The sequence below is a fragment of the Xylocopa sonorina genome, chromosome 17, assembly GCF_050948175.1.
Source record: "Xylocopa sonorina isolate GNS202 chromosome 17, iyXylSono1_principal, whole genome shotgun sequence".
Lineage (NCBI taxonomy): Eukaryota > Metazoa > Arthropoda > Insecta > Hymenoptera > Apidae > Xylocopa > Xylocopa sonorina.
In genome coordinates, this window is record NC_135209.1 from 1,538,267 (window position 1) to 1,563,958 (window position 25,692).

Consider the following 25,692-nt stretch of genomic DNA (forward strand, 5'->3'; position numbering starts at 1 on the left):
AACGCTACTCTGAACAGGGAGTCGGAACGTACTATATCGAATAGTATAGGATTATCATACATCTTCTTATGCAACAACGTGGTAAGTACGATAGAAGTATACAGTATATACATGTATATACATACAAGGGAAGTAGTTCTTCTCGAAGAGTTTGCGTAACATCGACTGACGTGCACTTTTGGTGGGAAAACACGAACGACGTAAAGAAAGGTAATAAGAAAAGGCATGCCTCTGAACGTACGAGGTGCTAGAGAATCTCATGGTCCAGACGAAAGGGTGTTAACGTTTCGCGTTTGCGAAATCTCTATTGTGTACACCTTGACGGAGGTGGTCGAGTGGCTACCGTTAAGAATTGATCGACCGGAAGCTTCGCTCGCGACGCCGGTTCCCGTTCAATGATTAACCGTAGCTTCGCGAGGGGCGTGGTACAAAGTTGGAAAACTTGGGGACGTGTTCGAACTCAGAAAGCAAACCTCTGGCTGTCGAAATAAACCGGCGCGTGCTCGAAGCACCCTTAATCGTGCTTAACCCGACACCCGTTCGTTTGTACGATCGCCCTCGTACAGTTTCGAAGATAAAATGATCGATCGATTTGTAAATGTTGCTTCCGAGCGAGGCACCGTGTAAGAATGACGTTATTGTAGTTTAAACATCTTTAACACTGCGACTGATAAAGAGACAGAACCGGGCTCCGCGGTGTTAACGTTGATCGAACAATTTGGTCGACAGCAGTAACCGAGACTTGCTCCGGACTTGAGCCGTCTGCGGCTCGTCGAATCGGATTTCTCGGTGAAAACACATAACGCGTAATCATAGTACAGTGCAACGACGTATAAAGACGACAGTGATACAAAATGACATATAATCCCAATAAATCCTATGAAATTAACGATATAAAAGTGAAGTATATAGATATACACCGTGTGTTATATATATATATATGTATATATTTTTTTTGTTCTTTTCTCTTGTGGGGTTTCGTTAAACGATTCGTCGCATCTAGTAATTATACGTTCTATGCTCTTCGATGTCGCTCGAGGCTCGAGCGCATTTCAACGACCACGGTCCAAACATCTAACGCGTATCTCGTTCTACGTTTCCCTCTCCCATTTCCAACGTATATCTAGGCACAATCACTTTCGCAACATTTCGTTAGATTTTTTTTCGAGGCTCTCCGATACCTCGTCCCCTATCTACGTGTTTTCCTTCGTTTCACGTGGAAAAAAAATGTCCCCGCTGGTCGTATCGAACGGTGATATATCCATTGATTCGCCTACCGTGAATCAACGTAGAGCGGTACTGATAAATTTCCAAGCCACCAACGAGTCTCTTCGCGGGCGAACCCGTTTCCGCACTTGAACCGCGGCTACTGTCCGTCCGTTCGAGGGGGGAACCGTGACATCCGATTATCCGCGAACCCTAAACAATCGTTTCGATTGCGAATGCCTTGTACCGTCTCGCGTTACGTGAACCACGACCGTAAAACCACGCTAGCAGTTAAAACCGGCGGTCGTGGCAAAGACGATCTTAGCCTCAGAGGCAGCCACGGATCAACAGGTGGTCCTCGTTCCCGGCTGTCTTAGCTCGCTCGAGTCAGGCCTGATTGCACGTTACGTTACTATCGAAGTTATCCGTGACGCTCCAGCCGATGGTGGTCGCGTTCACTGCCCGGCGTAAATTATTCCGCAAGAAAACCGCGCAGGCCTTGCTCCTCTCCGTGATGATCTCGTACAGTTGATTCTCCAACGTGAGGCTGTTGGTGGTGAGCAGTAGCGGCAGTGGGATTGACGCGTTCATGATCACTAGATTACCAATATTAAGAGGAGCTGTTTCCCATTGTCAGACACCGCTGTTCGGAAAGCGTGGCGGGGGAAGCGGGGGCGGTGGTCTCTCCGGTTGAGCGGGTGCGCCTGAAGATCGTTCTGATGCAGCTGCAAACACAACTGTTCGCCCACATTAATCGAATGCACCCTCTATAGTTTTCTCGCGCGTTCCGCGATACTTTTCTTATGTACACACTACACTTGGCATTCATCTACCGGAACGTTTCTCAATTTAGACAGACGACAAATAGCAAGCTTTCTACGGTCCTTGTCGGAAGAAAGGAAAGACATTTTGGTAAAGTCGTCTCGTTGTTTGGGTCTCCAGCGAGATTCGTTTCTCGTCACTGTGAGTAGGATATTTTATTCATCCCGCATCGTGGTGTACTAGTTTCTCGTACTAGTACGTGGAGTACATTTTGAGAAATTTGTGTAGACGTTTTCCAATTGGAACGATAAAATATAAGAAACGTGGTTGGTTTCTGTTGTTCGCGTAATCTGGAAACGCGACGAGAGAAGAATGATGAAAAATTATTAAAAACGAATTTCACTTGTAACGACCAAACGTTCTCTCGCAGTTAAAAATCTCGACGTGTATTAAGAAAGTGCCTGGAGAACAGAAGGAAGAAAAGCTGTTGAACGGCACAATTATATACAATTTGTGTGTAATAAGTATCCACCCATAAAATGTCCGTATCGAATTTTAATTACATTCAGCAAATTGATCACGTTTGAAAGAACTGGTAACGTACATTACTCGATGACTTAAATAAATTATCGTCCGTATGGTCAACAGGAGAACAGCAGCGTCTACGATGGTTCCACCTTCTAGCGTTTGGTTACACAAACAAGAAGCTCGAGGAATAAGAAAATTTCCAAATAAAAACGCGCAGGATTGATATTCAGAACGTTCCTTTTTTTTCTGTCTTATTTTTTCGTTCGTTTCAAATCTAAGTAAAGTGAAATTACATTCACGCACATGCGGGCATGCCCATTACACCATTCATGCTCCAACTGCGGTAGTATTTGAAGTCGGTTTACTATAGTCGGTCGTATAAAAAAATAATGGTAATGCGGTATCAATTTGTTCTTGAAATCTCTGCAAGATTAACATGTGACCCCCTCGTTCTTTTATGCCTTTACATTTACAAATCGATCTGTGGGGACCGTACGTGTCAATGGCGCGATCCTTGATGGCCTACCTCCAATTAAACTACTACAAAGGCCAGTGTTAATAGCGCATAGTATAATAGAACTCTTAGAACGGGAATGAAGCCAATAGATCTACCGGTTTGTGTGTGGAAGAGTACTTAAAATTGATCAGAATCATATATAACAGGGCAACAGATTATCGTACTGCACACAGATGACAGAAGAGAGACATATATGTATATTACAGGAGTCATAGAGCTTATAATGCTGATTGTGTATCCTGCAGTCACGACGAAACAGTGAAATCGGTATTTCCAGTCACGGTGATACTTAATATTTACAACGTCTGCTATTCGTATCCAGATTTGGCGGTACGATCTCAGAAATATAAGCTCCATGTGCAAACGAAGGTACTTCAACTATGTATCCAACTTCGAATCGAGTGTAATGGTGTGGTGTGTCTGGCTGAAGCGGTGTGAATCATGAGAAGCCAAAATAGAACAATGACCGATGAGACGCAGAACGGTTTGCGCGAAGTGAATGTGAAACCGTGAGAATCGCTACGACAATAATAATATCGAATGTCCCGGACTCTTTGTCTCCTGCGGAAATAGAAGAATGGCAGGTCGCTGTAATAATGACAGACCGCAAATTCGAATGTAATTTACGAGATACAGTGCTTCGAGACTTGTAAATTTCTAATCGAGTTCCTTACCATGTACGAATGGAAGATTTACTATGAGAGACGAATATTAGATGCGAAACGATCCGTTCATATTTTACAAAAGCGATTCAATCCGAGACTTCTAACGTCTTATATATATATAATCAGTGGACCCGCCTCTTGTAATTTACCGATAGAATACTTTTTATCCCTTCCGCTAATTAGCTATTGTCAACACGAATATATCGGTAGTGTGATACCGTCCTCTGCCGAGGACCGCTTGTCTATATGTCTTGTAGTAGCCAAGCAGCAATGTAATTTTGATTTCATTATAATCAGCACTTTGATTCCTCTGCGCTTTCGAATCATACTGAAAGCAGAAAAATAATGGTCGCAAATAAATTGAAAACGTATGTACCACAATGAGGCTACAAATAAATAAAAACCACGAACATACATTGATGACATTGTGACATGCATAATGACAGGTAGAGAGAGATAGAGATAGAGAGAGAGATAGAGAGAGAGAGAGAAAGAGAGAGAGGGAGAGAGAGAGATTAAGCGACAGATAACAAACAATTCTTTGAAAATTAATAAACGTACCGCGTGTAATTTTCTATGTACATAATATGATTTTAGAAATTAAAATGAATAAGATATGTCCAAAGGGTGTTTGTTTTCTTTTTTTTGCTTTTTACCGAAGGAAAAAAGAAAAGAATTGTTTGTCGTTTACAGACGGAAATGGCTATATGATAGGTGATAGATGATTGCGGGCGATCTTGGTCAGGTTTTTAAGCCTTACATGAATCAGGATGTGGCTTCTCCTCGGCCACCATCAGGGCTGCACTCTCTGCCGGCGGTATGTGTCCCTCTAATGCATTCACACAGTTTAGCATGCTCCTGCAAAACATCACGCGACTTGTCCAAGTTTCCGCTTCTTCATACATGTCTAGTGAATCTCTCCTTCTCTTTATTACATTCCAGATCTTCGTCGAGGGCACCGATTCAACATGCACCGACGTCGCAGGACCATGAGTGAAACGGTACCGCGGCATACTCAACGTAAGTTACATTTTCTCAATTATTTTTTTTTTTCTCTTTTTTATTCTCTCTCGTTATTTTATCCTAATTGACCTGGATTCGAATTCGAAAAGTTCAACATCTTTTAATGCACCGCGTGTTAACGATTTACTGTTACGATAGTTTATTATTATTATTATTATTATTATTATTATTATTATTATTATTATTATTATTATTCCCTTCTCGTGTTCTGTGGCACGTAACAACGACAATCATCATCGCAAAGCTACCATTAGTCGAACTTTAATCACGCCTGTTTCTCGTTCGTCAGTTTCATCGGATAAAAACAACTGTCCCCGGAGGTATGCAAAAGTATTTCCATTTCCCGCCGCAAGGAATGATTAATATTCATTTCACAGTTTCTAGCCTTGTAGGATTACAGTGGTTCACTGGCCTGTGTAGTAGACTTCGTACATGTAGCTATAGCTTGTACAATTATCGAACTTCAACGTTAACTGTTTCACTCTCGAATCTCGTGTCGAGCGGGAGTCCGCGGGGCTCGTTGTTAATCGTAAAAGAAAAATAAGAAAAAAAAATAAGAAAAAAAATGAGAGAGAGTGAGAAAGAGAGAGAGAGAGAGACAGAGAGAGAGAGAGAGAGAGAGAGGATTAACGAAAGAGAAGCACGCCGTGCGAGACGTTTCGATCTCTCTTTAATTGACTCTTCCCTGGCGAGGTGAACGGAAATCAGGTCGAAAAGCTTGACCAACGATAGAAAAATTCTCCACGTCGAGGTCGCATGTACGAGTGGAAGAGAACTGAAACCGGTAATTAAATAAACAAACAGATTTATTTTACAACATAGAATATATGTGTATATATATGTGTGTATATATATACGATCTTGTCGGTGATGCCGAAATATTCGTTCGTTAATATAATATATCGGTAACGAGTGTCCCGGAAAGAAATTCTTTTTTCTCCCTTCTCTTCGTTTTAGTCTTTAAACGTGTGTGTGTGTGTGTGTGTGAGTTTATGTGTGTAGTCAGAGTGATACAATGACACCTTATAGGAGTTCGTGTGCTACGAGTATACTAAGTCGTTGCTGATAACAATTACTCCGTTAGATTGACTGGATACGAGAATCTATAGTAGGTATAATACTTCTTTTTTTTTTTATCTTTTGTTTTGCAGTGAATGGCCTTCTTTACACGATTGAAATCGTTCTGAGTAATCGGTTTCATTATTATTAGTATTATTTTCTTTCTTTTTTTTTTTATGGTTTGTCAGTAGCGTGGGTATGGTTGGCAGTGGTGGCGTCAGATAGGACGGTCTCCTTGCTAGAGTTAGTGGCGAGCTCCTCTTCCCTGCAATACAACAATGTTACATGGCCATCGAGCCTTGAATCGTTTTCGTGGTCGATTTTTCATAGCAGAGAAATCCTAGCCTTTATTTATTTACTTTTTTTTTCTTTACTCTAAGACCGTGTACACGCACACCGGATCGCGCAGAGTCGATGGAAAGACGGGCGATCCGATCGACTGTTGTCCAGCGATTGAAGTCGAGGCTCGATACGAGTAAACAAGTCGACTATTTCCGTCGCGCGAATTATCCGATCGAATTTTCCGGCGGAGATGCCTCAAAGGAGCGAAGTGAGAAAAAAAAAAGGGGGAGAGTCTGCGCTGCGTCGAAGGACACGCTTCGAGAGCAAGTGATTCCTAGTGTCGTTGAAAAAACCAGCCTCGTTCCAGCGATCGTGGGAGACTGGTTTTCTCCGATCAGGAACCGTGATCTCGTTGTATACAGCTTGTTCGAGGTTTCGCGACACGGAGCAAGCTGTATACTCGTCACCGTTGCAATCGCACTGGAAATTATACTGCCCCTTCACCATAATTTACCTGAGCGATTTGTTAGTACGGATAGATGTATACATACGTACATATAACGTGTATATGCGTACGTATGCATAGGTAATATTAATGTTCACATAGATGCGTTTACTGGCACAGTAAAAATTCAAACATACACAATCATAAAATCCAAGTTTAAGTAGCACTCATTCGATCATAAAAGACAAGGAGAGAAATGGCTTCTTAGACTAGTTCTAATTGTCGTTTATCAACTAACGTGTACGGCTGTTATACGAAACGAACAAATTGAATAAAAACTTCGCTAAATCATAAGCAACGAACAGATCGACTATCGACCGGGATTCATTCGTGTATGTAAAAGCTATCGTAAAACGACTCGCGTTGCGAATGTTTCGGCAAAACCTTGTCCCAGCTGAATCGATAAAGAAAGAAACACAGGGTGGGCGAAACAAAAGGTGAACGAAAGAAAGGAAAAGAACGGTTGAAAAGAAAAAAGAAAGGAGGGAAGAAATTTGCGTAGCTTGCGAGTTTCAAGAGCTGCACTGATCAGAGAAGGGAACGTGAACGGGGGGCGGGGTAGATCGTTTCACGTTTCAACGTTTCCCTTTTCTTTCTTTCTTTCCTTCTTTTTCCGTTTAATCTATCGGCTAGTCCTCGTCTGCGTCGCGCGAACGACGTCAAACGGTTATGCAAAGCGGCTCTTGCTGCGTTTGCTCTATCCAAGTAAAAGTATATATATATATATATACGTATCTATATCACTTTGTAGAGAACTCAGAAATGATTTGTACGCCAAACAGTAATGTAAGCACTAACATGCAATCGCACAGTACAGCGCCATAAACTCGTGCCAACTATCGACATGAAAATTATTCCAAGACTGTTATATATGTATCCGTGGTCGAACATTTATCGGATAACGATCGAAAGAAAATAATAAAGGAGCATGCTGTAAAATACAAGGCTCCAGGAGGGAATCAAGTAGTCGGGGCTGTTATGTATGCGCGGAGAGAGAATCTCACCGACAGCTCGTTAGGTGTCGCAATTGGGCTTCGTTTCTTTTTCTTTCTCTCGTTTTCCGCCTTATCATTTTTCTTGCCTCTATTCATCTTTACTTTTTTTTTTTTTCTTTTCTTTTCGTTTCATTCTCACGAGACCGTTCAACGCGGCGAACGCGCCGTTTCGCTAACACATCTCACGCTCGATCACATAATAGCCCTGAAGAACTATTAGAAACTGTGAAATGTATCCTCGCAAAAAAGAAGAAAAACGAAAAATCGCAACTCGCCGTAGAAACGAGTGTCTCATGCAATCTATGCTCGTTCGTCCGTTACGATCAAGTTAGCCCGGCTGGTAGGCGCGCGAGATGGAGGACTCGCGCGAGCCGATAATTAAGTAAAGACGTATTCAACATGCCAGGCCGTTAAGGCCAAAGTCCAACGGATGGTTAACTTAAATAGGCATAGGGGTGGGCAGGATTATTTTTCGCTTGCTGGAGGCAACGACGTGGAACGCGAGCTTGACGCTGGCACCAGGATCTTGCACGGCGACAAGAACGGCGGGAACGCGAGCTTGCTCGGTAGAACTGATCGCGAACGTATCGGACGGAAAATAATCCCTTTCATTTTAAAGACGACTAGTGGTGTCTTTGGTAATCGATCGGTCATGCAGTCAAATAATCGTTCGAAATTGTAACGGGTAATAATCGTAACAAAGCCACCACAGTAACAAGGAGGTTTCAGTTTTTCTGACTCACCCATAAAGTCTGCTGTCCCGCAAGCTGCTCCTGCTCCGGATAACATAGAAAGCACAATTACGATATTGTAGAGCATGATCAACAGTGAGACGCGAGTATCTCCTCGCGAGAGCTTAAAGAATCTTTTACCAGAACCATTGAGTAACGATTTATTCAAATAATACATGTACAATACGCTAAACAAATAAATATAATATCCATTTGGCCTTGGGTAGGTTAGGGGGCGGGAGAGGGGGGTAGGGTAGGGGTGTGCGGATACGTAGCGATAAAACTAGAGGAGTTCAAGCTCGGCAGGTTTCTTTACAAACGAATGTTAATAACAAAATTGGAATATTTAAATAAATCGCAAAGGCGCGAAGGTAAAACAAACGATCGTAGCTTCAGCGATGTCGAGTATCGCGATCCAGCGAACGTTCTACGGTTCGCCGCTAATTCGATCGCGGGGTAGTGACATCTGTTAATAACGAGAGGGGGTTCGCGAATCTACGAGAACGATGTTGTACCTTCCGTATGTTACAAGAGAGGCTTCGTTCGATGTAACGTAAAGTACCGAGGGAAAAAGTTCTATCGACGAATGCTACCACGATGTGAACAGTAAACTATAACAACCATGCGGCAATCGCCACGTTTTCGTCTGGTATATCGCACACATAATCTCAATTATTGACACCTCTCCAAGTACCACGGTACACGTAATCGAGAGACCGAATCTCTGAACGTCCGCACCGCCCGTTCCTAAAAAGAGCATTCGACCTGTGCTCGATCTCGTGTGTCCATCGAACTGTGACGCTGCTCGCGATCGATGGCACCAGAGGACGCGTAAATCGATCGCGCGTACGTATCTTTCCTCGAGAACTCGGACGAGAGACCTTTTGTCGCAGCTGAACTCGTGTCTTGAATCTCGATACGCACAGGAAACGCGTGGCACGATGTTTATCGATGCGCCCCGTTTCTCTCGGCGTGTAACACAATTGCAACGCGTCGTAGAGAAACTGTGCTGCGATGCACTTCAACGATAGCAACGATAACAATGATAATAATGGCGAACGTAAGAGTAATAACGATAATGATATTGGTAACGATAACAGTAATAATAATAACGAAAATAATGAAGCTCGCAATGTTGTTACTGGAGAAAAAACGGATACGGATCTTCAAGTGTTGTAGCATAATTACTGTGCGATGCCATACGTGTGAATTCGACTCGTTTCGAGATAATTGCTGCGCTCGTAATTTCACTCCTCTTTCTCTTTTTTCGACGCTATCTACTTCGTTAACAGTACGCAGTTTAATCAGCTACTTTTCGCAGAACGTACACGTTCCTATACATAAAAATATCGTATCAACAGCCGGATCGTTAGCTAAACGCGCTCGCCACCTGGGGGCTTTCCGACCTCGTTCGCTGGAACAAACTCGAGTCACCATCCTCGTTGCGTTTCTTTTCCCCTTCGTCGAGTCTTACGTCGATTCGAGCGACATTCGAGCGATCAGGTCGCGTGTTTCACGCGTCGAACGGACGCGACGCGACGCGACGCGATCGTTCCACGAGGAGGAAACGACAGTCGAGTCGCCCTCGTGGGCAAAACGGAAAATAAAGTGCTCGGACGAAAGAAAAAACGAGGAAGCTTGCTTCTGTTTACACGCGCACAGAGTATCGTAAGAGAAAACGATAAAAATCAGCGAGAGGAAGAGGGCTTCAGAACTGAACATTATCTATCTAATGACTTGCTATACGTGTTAGGGATTGTATTAAGTGGCTTGTTTATTGCATACCTGTCGTTACCATGCCTGAATAAAGCTAGAATCTCTTCGAACGTTTTATTCTTGGTCTCAGGAACCTTCTTGTACGTGAAGATCCAGAAGATGGCTAGGAATGCACTGAATGGTAGGAACGTGTAGTTGTCAAAGCAAGTCTGGAACAGATGAAAACGACGGGTCAGTCGTGAACGAAGAAAGGCAAGGAAAAAGTAACAAATTGAAAAGCGAACTCTTTCCTTTCTAGATATATTTAACAGCGTATTCTTGGACCAGTAAAAGGTGGAGCATGGATTCACCCTTTCTATAGGCGCAATCTCCCATCGCGTCCCTCTTATTGGGTCTACCGATCTTTTCGCGGCCTCGTTGTCGATACAAACGACAATGTCTATACATGTAAGCGTACAGTCGATAATTCTGACGTTGAGACTGATAAGGAGAATCGTTTGTGGGCCTAGATAAAAGATACTCGCACCTATGGCTTGTATTCGCAGCCAATGCAGCATCTTTCAGTGACCCCAACCGTGACATTACATTTTCCAAAGCTTCGAGAACAGTGGAATCGTGAAGAATTTTTATGTAACATATGAAATGTTCGATTTTATTTCATTGATACTTTAAGATCTGTGTTAACGAAAAATATTGCAATTTTTGGACTTATTTCATACGTAACTGTAAGGGCAGACCTTCTTTTGTTTGCTCTAATTTTATAGATTTGAGATGCATTTAGCAATGATGGAGTTAACGAGTATATAAAATTCGAAAAAAGAGATGAAAGCCTTAGAAACGAGTCTCGTGGAAGACTGATCATTACTAACGAGCAGTAGAAGCTTTCTGGGTTAAACATTCAAGTCACTTCCTCGAGGAAAGAGTCTTCAGGAACCAAGTAAACGTTGAAAACACTGTTGAAGAATGTATTGACTCTACAACGTTGGATTTTTATAAAACTGGAACTAAAAAGTAGAAACCAGTTGGAGCAAGTATATATCTGTGTACCAGTGAATTCACTGGTTATTGTTTCAATTAAAAGTATGGATCATTAAAGAAGTTGTAGTCATTTAAAGTTAATCATAAAACTGAACATTTCATATGTTATAGTTTGATCTTAACCTTTTGCACTGGGATCCCTCTTGGGCGTTAGCAGTAGGAAATATTGCTAAAATAGCAATATTTTATGTTTCTCTGAAGTTTTCTATTGAAATGGAAATTTACTATTGTTGGAAAACGTTAGCAATAGAAACTACAATTAAAATATTGCTATTTTTCCCATTTCCCAGCAATAGAAATCCCAGCTGGAAGACGTTAGCAATAAAATAGCAATATTTCAGCAATAGTTTCTATTTCCAACGTCTCTCAGCAATAGAAAACTTCCATTTCAATAGAAAACTTCAGAGCAATTGCTGTCATTCAATGCTGATGTCTTCTCAGAGGAGACACCCAAGTACAAAGGCGATAAACGTACATCGTCGAACGAAATCGAGGCTCGTATCACATAGTAACTTATCCAAGTTAGACCGCAGATTTTTAAAACTAACCACAGTGACGAGGAATACCGCAAGAACCATCAGAATCATGTTCGACTCCAGGATTTCTCGACACTGGATCATTTAAATGTAAAGACAGCAAGACTAGTTGGCAAAATCTCAACTTTTTTGAATTATGGCTTACCTTCATACTTGGAAAACCGATGCCAACCAAAAAATTAGCCATCCAATTGACGAGGACCGCGATAGACATGGCCGCAGGCCTTGGGCCCTGCGAGAACAGTTCGGCCGTGATCATCCACGGTATGGAGCCGGGCCCGACAGCAAAGAATACGACGAAACTGAGGGTCGACACGACCGACAGATACGACATCCAGTCGATCATCTCCTGCACATAACCGAAAAACTCCTATCAGGCAGTGGAATCGTGTTCGTCTTTCCTGAGCAGCTGGAGGAGTCTCTCTCTCAGGAGTAAAACAAAATAATAAAGGGCATGCAGTGTGCAGCTCAATCCTGTGGGCGGTTATGCGATTGCGACAATGCGTTACGTGCTGTATTCTCATTACAATATTTACAGTTAACACCTTTCGTCAAGCGTTCAAGCGACCCTCCTTTGTTCCCTTATTTTTCCTTCACGTAACAAGCGAACCGGAAGAACTGGACGCTGGCGAACCTCGAGATACGTGAACGTAACTCCTGCGAGTCTTTTCAGTGATCTCTGTACCAGTGGTGGCGAACCTATGACCCGGACACTGACCCACAAAGGCTTTTTAAATGAGCTATTTTTATTTTCGTTCATTTTTATGTCACAAGTATAAATACTTAACGTTGAGTTTACAAAGAAAAATATTTCCAAGTGGACAAGTTGGCTCACTAATTTCCTATGCTTTTCTTTACTCCTTGTTCAACTCAAATACTCGATGCAGAGTCATCACTGAGCGACAATCCGTTGATATCAATTTTTTCTCACATCTACCTTTATTTCTTGCTCTTTCACCTTGTACAAGTTAAAGTTGTAAAACGAAAAGGTAGTGAAAATCTTTTTAAAGAACTTTAAAAGTGAAAAATAAAGAAAAGGGTCAACCGCCAGGTTTTTCTGTAAACGCACTTTCAGCGTTTCCAAATTATTGATACTCTTTTTACCACACCCTCCCCGCTTTCCAAGTTTCGGCACTGGCTCAGCGAGCCACGTGCTGGTATTGAAAAAAAGTAATGAACGAAATTTGACCCACTTCTGAGAAAGGTTCGCCATCGCTGCTCTATACGCTCTACTTCGTATTATCGTAATGTACATCGAAACAGTGTTGCGATAGAAGCGACGGTGCTACACGTTCAACGTAGACGGATGAGTTTAACGTTATCGCCGTAAGCAGATACAAAGGCACGATCGGAAGGTTGTTAACGTGTCCCGTTCGGTTCGATATCTATGCGCAAGAAGGTGACAGGTTTGAGCCGGAATGTTGATTAATAATAAAGGGAGTAAATGTCTCCTCCAAGCAGTCACGAAAGAGGACATTCATGATCAGAGGAGGGGACGGGACGGGGACGATGAGAGGGGGTTCGATGTTTCGAAAAATAAATCTGCATGCTTTCCAAGTACTTGACACATTTACCTTCCTCGTAAATGTTCGTTAATAATTCGAGCTTTTCTGATATTAAATTGTACGTGGAGTCGATCCTTGGTAACCAACTTGTGTATTTACTAGCTAAATCAACCCTTTGCATTCCTTTGCGACTCGACGTCGGTAAATGAAAAAGAAAAACAAATTTGTGCTCTGTGAATATAAATTGCAACGAACTTTCAGAGCTATATTTAATATAATTAGTAAACAGAATTGTTTGCAAGTAGTAGTTGGGGAGCTGTCCTTTGAAGTTAATTTCGAATGAGGCAGTTTAAATGGCAGAGAGTTGTTGGAAAGGAAATTGAAAAATAATTCAAAGTGCAAAGGGTTGTTAAACCAAGTCTACTCTTCTTTTTTTTAAGTCTTTACTAATGATAAAAAGGAAAACTTTGAACCTTTTATAAAGAGAATGCAAGCACTGTTCAACTCAAAAGTAATGAAGATTTAGATCTGGTTTTTCAATACAGATTCTACTATTAAAGCAACTTTAAAATACCTCAAAAATCACTTAAAATAATGCAACTAAAGTTTAAAAAACATCAATTTCAAATATCTCATAAAATAGCTCAAATACAGCTAAGAAAAATATTGGAAAAATCATTTAAAATAGCCCAATTAAAGCAACTTTAAAATATCTTAAAAATTGCTTAAAATAATACAACTAAAAGAAGACAAAAAATCTCATAAAATAGCTCAACTACAACTCAAAAAAAAATTCTAAGAATAATCTAAAGTTGGCTCTCCAGTACTTAAAACAGTCCTATTCCAATCGAAGTATCGCTCGCCATGTGTCAATATACCGGATGTAACCGATTTCTAAGACGCAAATGAAAAACAGCATGCGGGAGTTGGGACAGACCTTACAAGTTACATGAATGGTTTGGGAGAAATTAAAATGAGTTATTGGATGCATATTTATATACGTAAGGTGGTGATAATTCTCACTGTCGGTGCAGTGCCGCACTCCAGCTGTGAACAAAGTGTTAAATACACCTTTCGCCAAGGTGCATAAAGTGACAGAAAGCACAAAGAGACAGCTATATACAAATCCACGTCCTCTGTGGCGCGATTCGTGTTCTAAGAGACTAATTTCAATTTTTTTCCCCCGTTCAAACGAACCAATCGAATCATCCCGCGAGTTATTCTTTAGCCTCTAGCGAAAGCTGATCGTTAATTACTACTCGGCGATTATTGCTCGGATACTCCGACTAAGGGATGCTTATTTTCGTTAATCACAGTTAGTACTAGTTTAGCGAACGTTAACGTTACACACGAGAGGCGATACGTTATACGCGACGCAGTCGGATTTAAAGAAACGGTCCGACATCTCGACTCACCTTTATGAGAAAAGAAATTGTGATGAATATTGAAAAGATAAACATGCCACCAAGACCGTATAAGTGCAGTGTACGTCTTCCTGTTCTATCCATTAGCGGGATGGATACTAACGTCATACAAACCATAATGGCACCTATGCCAATGGTTGCAAACTTGGCACTCTCCAGTGTCAAACCAGAACTAGTGAACAAATTTGTCGAATAGTAAAACACCTGAAACACACGTTATTTTAAAATTCTACATAGATGAAACCCATTCGATGGTGTGGCCGTTGAAGTTAAACGGCGCGAAAGTTACCAGACGAAAGAGGGGGTAAAGAAAACCATCCTGACGCGCAGGAGGAGGCGATAACGTGGTCGCGGATAATTGACGAGCCGCGGCTACTTACAGCGTTAATGCCTGAAAGCTGTTGGGAAAGTTGCATAACCACACCGATAACGAGAGGCGCTCTCAGAGTCGGGCTACATATGAGCTCTGTCATCGATATCGTGGACTCGGCTTGTTGAGCTCGTTCCTCGGCCCTCATCTCCTCGATGTCCTCCTCCACTTGGTTACTGGCTCTCAACCTCCTCAACGCTTTACGCGCCTCCTCCTCCCACTGTTTGGTAATGAGCAAATATCTGGAGCAGAGGATCGAACGGTGGAAAGTGTAGTCGTGCGAGGTAGCGAGAACAAGAGCCGCGATGGAAGCCGGTTAGCGATCTGGGCATTAAAATGTCGACCGCGTTTGGTGTCTCTACCTTGGTGATTCGGGGCAAACTGGAAGCAGCAATAACTGTAGAATGGCAGGGCAGATAGCTAGCCCCAAGAGCACTGGCCAACCCTCGTTCGTCCCAAGGATTTGCTCGATGCCCAGCACCTGGGAGACCAGGAGGCCCACCGTAACAGCGAGCTGGTTCACCGTGCCTAGGCCGCCTCTCAGGTTCAGTGGCGCTATCTCCGATATGTACATGGGAACCAGCGAGGTGTTCAACCCGCAATTAACACCGATGATGAACCGTCCGAAGAACAACATCTCGTACGAGTGAGCAATCTTAGTGCAACCCATCAGGCACGCCCCCACGATGCCCAGCACGTTGTTCAGCAGTAAGCCCCCCTTTCTGTGAGTGAGAACGGGAATAGAACAGAAAAGATGGTAAACGGTTACAATCGATCGTTGCTGGTTACCTGGTTACCTGGTTCACGCACGATGCGGGCATTTTTTTTTCGTTTTTCTCTTTTTTTTTTTAATAAACGATACGAGCGTGTCGTTCAGCCGCGTAGGAAGCCCTAGCGAATTCACACGTGAACAGATAGAGCGATACTGTCGGTGTCGTACAAACCTGCCAAATCTGTTGGCAATTGTCCCGCCGCTAAAACCACCTAGCATACCACCGATCGCAAATATGCTTACGGCGACTGAATACAGTTTCTTCACGGAATCGTCCGAGATGTCCTCCCCGTATCTGTCCTTGTACACGTCCTTCATAAAATTTTCGATATTCTGAAACAGACGAAACGGTTTACTCGATCGTTGATGCGTCGTTCGATGGTAAAATGTGGTCCGTGTTGGTGCCGATTTTTCGACGACTTCCGTTCACGCCTTCATTAAGAATCGATCAAGCTTTTTCGTTCAACTCGAAAGTAACGAAGGTTTAAGTTATTGCTTTCCAAAGTTATTGAAAATAACGCAACTAAAACTAAAGAAACCAAAACCTCGCTTTGCAATTAAATAATTCTTCTCTTGATGCGTACTTCAGAATTTTTACAATAGTGTAAGGATCATAATTTTCAAGAAAAGGATGCAGAGTTTATGACGCATAAACCAAGGAAGCGATAAATTTTATGTTTGAAGAATTAGCTTGTATTCTCCGTTTTACAATAATAATTTCAAATTATGCGAATGGAAAGTTTAGAGAAGGCTGCATATGCCCCATAAGTGGTTCTACTTCTGGCGCATACTTTACAATTTTTATAATAACATAAAAACCATAATTACCAAGAAGAGAGCGCAGAATTTAAGACAAATAATGCAACAAAGCAATGTTTTATTTTTGAAAAATTTGCTTGCATTCTTCGTTTTGCAATGAAAGTTCAGCACGAGGTGCATACTTTACAATTCTTATAACAGTATAAAGACTACAATTATTCAGAAAAGAGCGTAGACTTTGAAACGCACAATGCAACGAAGCAATAAATTACATTTTTCAAGAACTAGCTTGCATTCTCCGTTTTATAATAACAATCTTAAATGGCATGAACGGAGAGTTGAACGTGGAACGAATACAACACGGAACATGTTAATTATGAGTCGAACCTACCACTTCCGGCGCGTTGATGACTCCAGTGTTGTATCCAAACTGCAGCATCCCTAAAACTGCTGCCAGTATCGCATACGACAGGAATAGTGTTAGCCCCTGAAACCATTTAACCGACACGTTACATTCACCCTAAAGACATTAACAAAAAAACAGTAAGCTCTGCGTCAAATAATAATAATAATCGATGGACCCGCGTTCAACTGAAAATAAAAAATCAAAACAACACACAACGGGTAAGTAAGTAAGATAAAAAAAAAAAACTCGCGATGACAGGTGAGAAATAAAAGTACACCGATAATGTCGCAATGGTTTATTTAAAAAAAATCATTCATCGATCCGTTACGTTGTATAAAATCATAGGCTACAATGAACGGATACAAGGAAACGCGTAACGAGAAAATCAAACAGACGACGATGGTCGATGATGACACGAACGAACAGCCGTGAAAAGCGACAAGGTCTCCGCGCGAAATGAATGAAAACCAGCCGCGGCGAAAAGAAAAGAGATTAGAATCATTCGAAGCGTCACCTGCTCCAAAAGTCTAAGTTTCCGACGATGAGAATGTTCTTCCAGTCGCTCCACGTATTCTCGTAACTCCTCGATCTCTTCTTTCACCTGCTGCACTGTATCTAGTTCGTGCTGCGCAACACATCGACAAACAACAATTTAGAGGGGGTATCGCCAGCGTCTCGGATACGATAAGAACGGCTCACGATCAAACGGAGGAGCGCGTCTTTCGCGAGAAGCGTTATCGCGACGAAGAGGAATCGTTTATTCTTTTTTTTTTCGTATCCGCTTTTTTTCAACGACAATTACTTCTTTTTTTCTCTCGCTTCGCTCTCTCCGCGCGAGCACGTTAGTAAAGCCGTAGTCGAGCAGAGTTAAGGGGATGCACGAGTCGAATAGCAATATCGGAGCATGGAAGCGATACTCGATAGTTTTTTTTTCTTTTTTTTTAAGGCAGACAGTACCTTGATCGCGACCATGTCCCGTTTGACCTCGCTGACCTCGCTCTGGCAAGACTCTACGCTCTTGGTGAGCTCCTGCAGCTGGGTGCGGATCTCGCAGAGGGCGACGGTGGTCTCCAGCTGGCGGTCACCCCGCTGCAGCTCGTCCAGCTTGGCAGTCAAGCTCATACTCATAACGCTGACCTGTTTCTGCAGACTGGCCACACACACATACGCCTCACGTGAATCACGCTGGCTCGCCCGTGGTTACGAATCGACATTGTCGAGCACATTGACACACTAGACACGATCAAGGCTAACTATGCCCGGTTCCCCTAAACGGAAGTCCCAACTACCACCGCGCGAGAACTGCCGAGCCTTCAATAGCGTCCGCTTAGTTGCTGCGCCCAGGGGGTTGCTCTGTTCGCCCCTCTTCGCTTCTTATTGCTCTTACTATTCTTTTTTCCCTTCTCTAGTTTCCCCGTTTGCGTTCGATCCCGAGGTATGCGCAACGTGACACACAATGTGATTCTAATCGCGATGGGAACATGCTGCTTGATGGGTGTATCGTGTGACATACCGCGTATACTCTTCTCTCGTGCTTTGAATCTCAGCGAGCCAGCGGTAGCTCGGCAGCTAAGGAAACGTACGCGTGTAAACGGAGATATACAGACACGCGAGCTACGATCAGAGTGTCTTCTGAGCATCGTTCGTGAAGGACAGCAGAAACGACGCGCGAATCTGAGATTCTTTTCAACGATGGGGCGAAGCGTTATTTCTCAACAAACAGAATCGTTCTTTTTTTTGTATTGCGAAGGTACGGTGCGTGAAGATGCGAGAGGCAAAAAGAGAATGCATCGACATCCTATTTACTCTTGAAGACATTTCTGGAACGCACGTTCTTCCGCAGCGTTCGAATTCTTCTTCTTTGATTGAAGACAAAGTAGTCGCTCGGAGAGAAATGTGGATAAAGATTGCAAGTTACTCAACCGACTGTGGAATGCGAGGTACGTGACCAATATCGCTGAAAGTTGGCACAGACGTGAAGGATGAACGTACGAACGGGATGAAATGAATTTTTTACGAATATTTCAATCGCAAAATGTTCTACAATTGCATAAAACTCGAAACAATGCTACGAACACAAGCTTTCGCAGATGGATGATAACTCGGTGATTAACAAAGCTGGCAAACTGAAACTTGATCGACTCTTCTAAACAAGAGTAACGTTGCGCCTCGCAGAATCTCAGACTCGTGTATCGTTTCGCTAGTAACTTACGAACGACGCTTCCAAGCTTCTCGATCGGACCTCGTCCACGTGTCCATAGTCTATCTGCACGCATACACGAATAATATAGAAGTATATTAAATTGAAAAATAGCACAACGTACAAACGCCACTAAAAGCACGTCTAAACTGTGTGTGAGTGAGTGTCAGGGTGAGAAATACTACGGTGAGATATATATATATTTGGAGAAATATATATACACATTATACATAAGTTCGTCAGAGCTGTGCACATTAGACGGAAGTTTGTGAAGGTGAGAAATGGCAGCTACACTAAAAACGGTTCTCGTTCGAAAAGGTGTGAATCTATCCGGTGACTCGTCGATACGATCGATTGGTTTTCTTCTCTCTTCGTTTGCCCGGTGATCGCGACCGTTTTCTCCCCGTTTTCTCGCAGTGGAACCGCGCGTTCTCCGTGTACGCGACGTGGGGTAAAATGTGCGCGAATGTGGACAAAAACGAAAGAGGATGCGGAATGATCTTGATCGGCGCGTTTATCGATTCGCACGATTCGCATGTAGGCATGAATAAAACGGGGCGTACATCCACACGCGCGTGCACGCGCGTGTGGATATATCGCGATGAACGATCGGAAGTCTCTCGATTTGAAGGAGATTTGGCAAACTTATCGATCGATGTGCACAGCCAAGCGGGAAGGTGGTTTCGTTTCAGAATCGGAGGTTGGGGGACCAGGGGTTGTGGCGGGCGAAATCAAAGTAGAAAACAGAACAGAGACAGTAGAGAGAACGTGTGCGTGTGTGTGTGGAGGAGGGGGTGACAGAGTGAAAGAACAGAGATAATTTACGCAAGGCACGTCGAGTGACGGGGTGAACAGTGAGAAATGAATGAACACATGAGCCGTAGATAGAGAGTTGGAAAAGAGAGATAAAGAGAGAGGGGGAGGTATGATCATGGGCTGATAGAATAGAGAAGAGAGTGAGAATCGAAAAGAAAAGGGGTGAGAGAAGTATAGGAGTGTGGAGGAATGTGGAGTGAAGGGTAATGACGGAGAAATAAGGGTTTAAGAGAAAGAGAGAGAGAGAGAGGGGGGGGGGACTGGTAATTGGATAATTGAAAGTAGACAGACAGAGAAAGATAGAGAAAGAAAGAGCAGTGATGATGTTGCCATGTACCTGGGAGGTAGGGAGACCATGGCTGTGTTCCGAAACTACAGTAGCCTCTATGCCTCCCCACTCACTCCTCTTGATTCAGTATTTCGTCTTATTCTCACAGATCTATTTGTTCTTTGCTTTGTTCACGACATATGTACGTACGTTGGATTATCCACCAAATCCAATCAATTGACTCTGAACGATTGCACAGCTTGTTGTCAAGTGGGTCCACAACCAAAGGTGGAGGGGTAACGTGTGGCGGGGGGTTTAAAGGCCGACGACGCCCGCCCCTGCCTCTTATCTCACTCACTCTGTAAAACTTTACCTAGTTTGGAAACACAGTCGTGGTTCAGTCAAAATCATGTCATACAATGGTAGATTCGCTCGAATTAGAAATCCACGTGACGTCCGATTCTTCTAAAGGACGGGTGCGTCACGTGTGAAAACGTATTCATTTTTTTTTTCTGTCTTTCTCGTTTACTTTTCAATTCTATTTATTTACTTAATTTTTTCCTTCTATTTTTGTGTTTTCTTTTTTTTTTTTTTTGTTTTTTTTTATCTCGCGCATCGCCATGCGACGCGCCGCCAGCTTACTCACCCCTGCCTAGTCGCCCGCGTCCACAAGCGAGCTTGCAATTTGAATTGGGCCCATCACTTTTATGCGAGACGATCGGTCGGCAAAAATAATTGACAAAAATTAGCATGATCTCATGACAGTGATAAATAACAGGAGGCAAGCACACAAATAAGTCACAAAACGTGGAGCCACATCGAGTGTGAACGATATGCGAGTGTGTATCGATTGGAACGATGCGCAAGGGAATGATCCTATCTCCCGTTCGTCCCCCCTCCCCTTCTCACTCTCTCCTTTCTCTCTCTCTCTCTCTTTCGCTTTTGTACGCCAGACGGTAAAAAAACGCGCGACGATCGTGCACGACGGATCGTACGTACGTTCTCGAGCTGTTTCTCCTTCGACGCGTCGCTAATGAACCCGCGAGTTCGGCTCGTTCGGCCGTTGGCAACCCCATTTACAGGCGGCTTGACGCGAGGACGCGGTCGGACAATGATCGGCCGCGAAACACCCGCGTGTCGCATTGTAACGCGCGTTCCTTCCCCTTTGTCCCGTCTCGATATTCTCCTCGTTATCGTTTCCCCTCCCGTTTGCTCACTTATTTGTGTACCTGGCTTCTTTTCGAGAAAATAGTGACACATGACATCGAATGGGAGTATGAGCAATCAGTGGTAAGCCTGCGAGCGCCGCAGCCAAAAGAAAGAAGAGAGAAGAGAAAAAAGTAAAAAAAAAAAAAAAAAAAAAAAAAAATGAAAGAAGACAGAATGAAAAAAAAAAAAGAGAGAACAGAAGAAGAAGTAGTAAGAAAACAAAGAGTCCCGCGTAAGAAGAACCGTGTTACGACGCATCGCCGCGGCGTGTCTCGATATATCGCTGTTTCGTGACACAAGGGTGTGTAGTATGTACAAGAATAGGTACTAGAGCGAGTGTGACTTATGTATAAATGATAAATGGCACGGCACAAAGCCTCGCGTCGCATTCTCTGATACACAAAGAGTCTATGTTAAATGATAAGCGGGGGGAAACGTTTGTCCCTTTCCTTTTGGTTTACGCTTCTTTACTTCTGTCCCGCCTTTTCCCCTATGCCGTTTCTTAGCCACGTTCGTCGTTACGTTCGATCGTGAAGCCGGGCGAAACGAGGCACCGCCACTTAGGCCGGGAATTACCTGGATGCGTTCAGAGAATAGCGTTGAAAAGAGCAACGTTCATGGAGAAAGGTTCGTTGGATAGTAAATTCGTGTCTACCGGGGAGAGTTTATGATCGATAAGCAAGTGGTATCGATTCGGGTACTCGAGGGCGAATAATAGAGAGCGAGAAGTGTGCTCGTAATTGGTATGCAAGTCTTTAAGAGCTTATATACGTTGTTCTACTGAAAACTGCCGTGGCGCTAAGCTAACGTTACGTTCGACGGACTCTCGTTCGAAACAAAGAGGAGCTTGCCAAGCGCGGAGGGGGTGGGTTACATTTCAGACGTCTGAGAGCTCGATCAGCTACGATTCGAACGACTTAAACGTTCGGGGTCGCTAACAGTTATTGATCTACGGTTTAATTAGAGAAGAAACAAGTAGTAGTTCTATACGGAGGAGCCTAGAGAGATCACTACGGAGTAACAATGCAGGGTGTCCTACGAAGAGAAAAGCGCTAAACTATGAAATCAGACATTAAAATGGCCCGAGACATTCGTCGCCCGCAGCGTTCGCCAAGATTAAAAGCGCGCGATCGATTCTGACGTTATCAAGCTCCAACGAACGAATTTCTTCCTTCAATTTTTAGAAACGGGAAACAAAAAGCCCTCCGCGTTTCATACGCGACCGAGTTAATAATTAAAAAAAGAGAAACAATAAAAAAAAATATATACATATATATAGAAATAAAAACGAATCGATATGGGGTACATCCAAACAATCCAGATAATTCTCTGAGACGTCGGTGGCGACGCCCACGTACGACAACAACCCCGACAAAATTATTTGTGTCTCTCATCACCTTCGAGCATGAAAAAAAAAGAAAAAAAAACTCTCTTCCCGTGGTAGCAATATCAGTGTCGCTCCAAGACCGCGAACTCTGACCGCGACGCTCTCGTACCGACAAACACCGACACAGGTGCGAAACCGTTTATCATAGTTTAACAAAGCCGCGCGGAGGTGTTCTCCGCGGTCGAAAAGAACCGAGAGTGAAAAAAAAACCAGACGAGAGAGAAAAAAAAAGAAAAAGAAAGAAACGTTAACAGTAGTAGTAGTAGTAGTAGTAATAGTAGTAGTAGTAGTAGTAGTTGTAGTAGTAGTAGTAGTAGTAGTAGTAACAGTAGTAGTAGTAGTATCACAAAAGAAGGTAGTATGTATCGTAAATCGTGGGCACGCCGTGGTAAACGTACCTTACAAGCAACTCCCGTAGAGTGGCTTCATCGTCCTCCTGTACCTCTTCCTGCGTCTCATTACTGAACGAGCCGCGGCTTGGGTGATGATGCTGGTGGTGCCTGCCGATCGGCCTGACGGCGCTCCCCGGTGGATACTGGCCGTGCAGCCTGTGGTGATGATGGTGGTAGTGACCGGTGTTGGTCGAGGCCGAGTGCAAGTAGCGGGCGACGGTGCTGGTTGCACGCCCCCTGGTCAGCTTGAGGCCGGCAGCAGGAGGCGGCAGTACGGCGCCTGTACCGGGCTCCACGTAACTTCTGCGTGAGGCATACTGCTCCTCCTCCACCCTGATGATGTCCTGACGCCCGCTCGATGGCCGATCGGCCAATCTGCCGCGCGATCTCGCGCTAGTCCCGACACCTTTAGCAGTTTTCCGTGGACCGGCGCCGCTTGCGATGCTGCTGGCCTGTTTCTCGCCGAGTTTACCCTGCCTCCACCAGCTGCTACCGCCGACCTGGGCACCGAAATCGAGCCTTCCTCTTTCCCCCCTCTCCTCCTCTTCTTCTTCCTCCTCTTCCTCTTCCTCGTCCTCCTCCTCTTCCTCCTCCTCCTCCTCGCCGACAGCGGCACCAGCCGGTCCTGGCTCCGTATCCTGGGACCCCGAGAGTCCCGAGATCTCTTCGTAGAGGCACTCCGAGTCCGGGTCCGTCGACACTGCCGCGCTCTGCCACAACTGGTTTATTGGCTTGAAGCCGCGTGAATCGGCCATCGTTTGAGCTACACGCCGGGACACAGACACAGAGAGAAGAATTTATACAACATCGAGATCATCGTCCTCCGTTCAAACGTCTTGCGGGGCTGTGCTGGCTAATCGACCGCCCTTCGATGCCGTATCCGAGGTGTACTATTAAGAGCAACGAGCGATAAGTTTCCCTTTTTTCTGTGTTCCATTGTTCGTTGGTGGTCGTTCGTGTGTGTTCTATTTGCGTGCGTTCGCCGATGCGCTCTATATCGATTCACGCAAAGCTGCGGCTAAGAGTATGCAGCGGTGCGTTTAGCGTTATCATTTCGCTCTCCCTTCTTTTAACGTTATCGTTACTTCCTTCATTCTCGAAACGAATACCTTTGCGATCGCATTACCATCGTTACATGCCACGTGCGTTTTAAATCGTGAACGCAGACTTTCCTTCGTACTATTTCTCTACGTCTCGCGCTGCGACGACGGCCACGCCGCGTCGTGCAGAGGTGCGCGCGAGTAGTATAGCGCCGTGCCGTTCAGCCGCGCGTCAAGCGGATTCGAGTTTTTAAGTTACGCAACGAGGCAGGAAAAGAAACGAAGCGAACGGCGGCCAACGTGTAACGCGTACGACCTAGCTTCGCGTGCGGTTCCAATCCACGATCGTTGCGAGTGAATCGAAACGATATCTGCGTCAATTCGCTGGAAGCGTGACAGAACCGGGAAAGCGTGCCTGATTAATTCACGCGAGGTTGCCAGCCGTGGCTACTTCTCCTCCTCGTCTGACAGCGGCTGGGAAATTGGTAAACAGGAGAAAACGCGACAGCTATCTCGCTACTTTCGCGATCTCGTTCTCCGTTAACCCGCGAACGATCGATCCCGCTGCTTATGAATTTCCATTCCGGTCGACGTACGCGAAATTGGAAACGACGAGCCGGTTATACCGCAAGACCGTGCTGCAGTAATTAAGCACCCGGTTAACCCCTGCATCGGCTCGTCTCCCGGCGACAATTAAAGTACCACGCTAACGACTGTTATTAATATCCCACGACGTGGGCAAACGAATCCTACGCGATCCGCGTCGCGCAACAACGCAATCGACCGGTTATCCGTCGCGGCTCGACGACGGTCCGCGCATAAATTAATGAATCCGTGTACCATTATGATCGTGCACGTCGCGGGGGACGATTCGCGATGATGACGATTCTCAATCGTTTCATCGTGGATCGTTTTAGCTGAATCGTCGTCCATAAAAAGAAGAAGTTAAGATGGAACCGTACGTTGCTCCTCGACGCATCCCATAGGTGGAGAAAAAAAAAATGGTGAAAAAAATTGCACGTAACTGGTAAATCGGTAGACGCAATATCCTTCCGCGTAACTATTACGAAATGATTGAACCACCTCTCGTTCCCCGATCAATTAACGCCGTAATCTCGTGTAATCTCGGGAAGATCGTGGAGGCGTTTATACCCGATAATTGCGAGACAATTAACTAGCTGTTAAATGTTGCTACGAGTAAATTAGCAAGCGCGTAACGTGCACGAGTAATAAGTAAACAGTGATGTGTATCTCTTTTCTCTTTCATTTATCTCTCTCTCTCTCACCCTCTCTCTCTCTCTCTCTCTCTCTCTCTCTCTCTCTCTCTCGCTCTTCTAATCTGTGCGACAATTTCTCGACTCACCTTAAAGAATTCGCAAGCCATCGTGCTCGACGATGATACTATCACGCCACGACGTATCTCGTGTCCCGATATCGAGTCGCGAGACCACTCGCCACTCGTGGCTCCAGCGATTCGACGGACGCCGTGTTTTCCCTCTAGCTAGGTCGACTAACGCCTCGACCGTGGGACCAGAGGACACACAGCGGGGGGGAATGCGAAACGCGAAGAACGACGGACGT

The 25,692-nt window shown here is 44.2% G+C and overlaps 1 protein-coding gene and 1 long non-coding RNA gene across 14 annotated transcripts; one reads left to right on the forward strand and one right to left on the reverse strand.

The window, feature by feature from the left end:
• Positions 1-4,699, forward strand: LOC143431147 (uncharacterized). The gene is made up of 3 exons (XR_013102687.1): positions 1-81; positions 4,372-4,495; positions 4,621-4,699. It is a non-coding gene; the product is annotated as an uncharacterized LOC143431147 (long non-coding RNA).
• On the reverse strand, positions 1,803-25,674 carry Glut1 (Glucose transporter 1). 13 transcript variants are annotated; one of them, XM_076907683.1, is made up of 14 exons: positions 25,475-25,674; positions 23,078-23,834; positions 17,757-17,949; positions 17,314-17,424; positions 16,785-16,880; positions 15,807-15,967; positions 15,225-15,584; positions 14,873-15,104; positions 14,484-14,696; positions 11,709-11,933; positions 10,059-10,198; positions 8,286-8,315; positions 4,439-4,536; positions 1,803-1,943 (listed from the first exon to the last, which is right to left on the reverse strand). In XM_076907683.1, exons 2-14 carry the CDS (start codon positions 23,824-23,826, stop codon positions 1,840-1,842), a joined length of 2,712 nt encoding a protein of 903 aa, XP_076763798.1. In that variant the 5' UTR covers positions 23,827-23,834; positions 25,475-25,674; the 3' UTR covers positions 1,803-1,839. The 13 variants fall into 13 exon arrangements, with proteins under 13 accessions (XP_076763798.1, XP_076763797.1, XP_076763800.1 ...); XM_076907682.1 differs by having other exon boundaries at positions 8,286-8,318; XM_076907685.1 differs by having other exon boundaries at positions 11,709-11,912; positions 25,475-25,673.
• Positions 25,675-25,692: the final 18 nt, after the last annotated feature.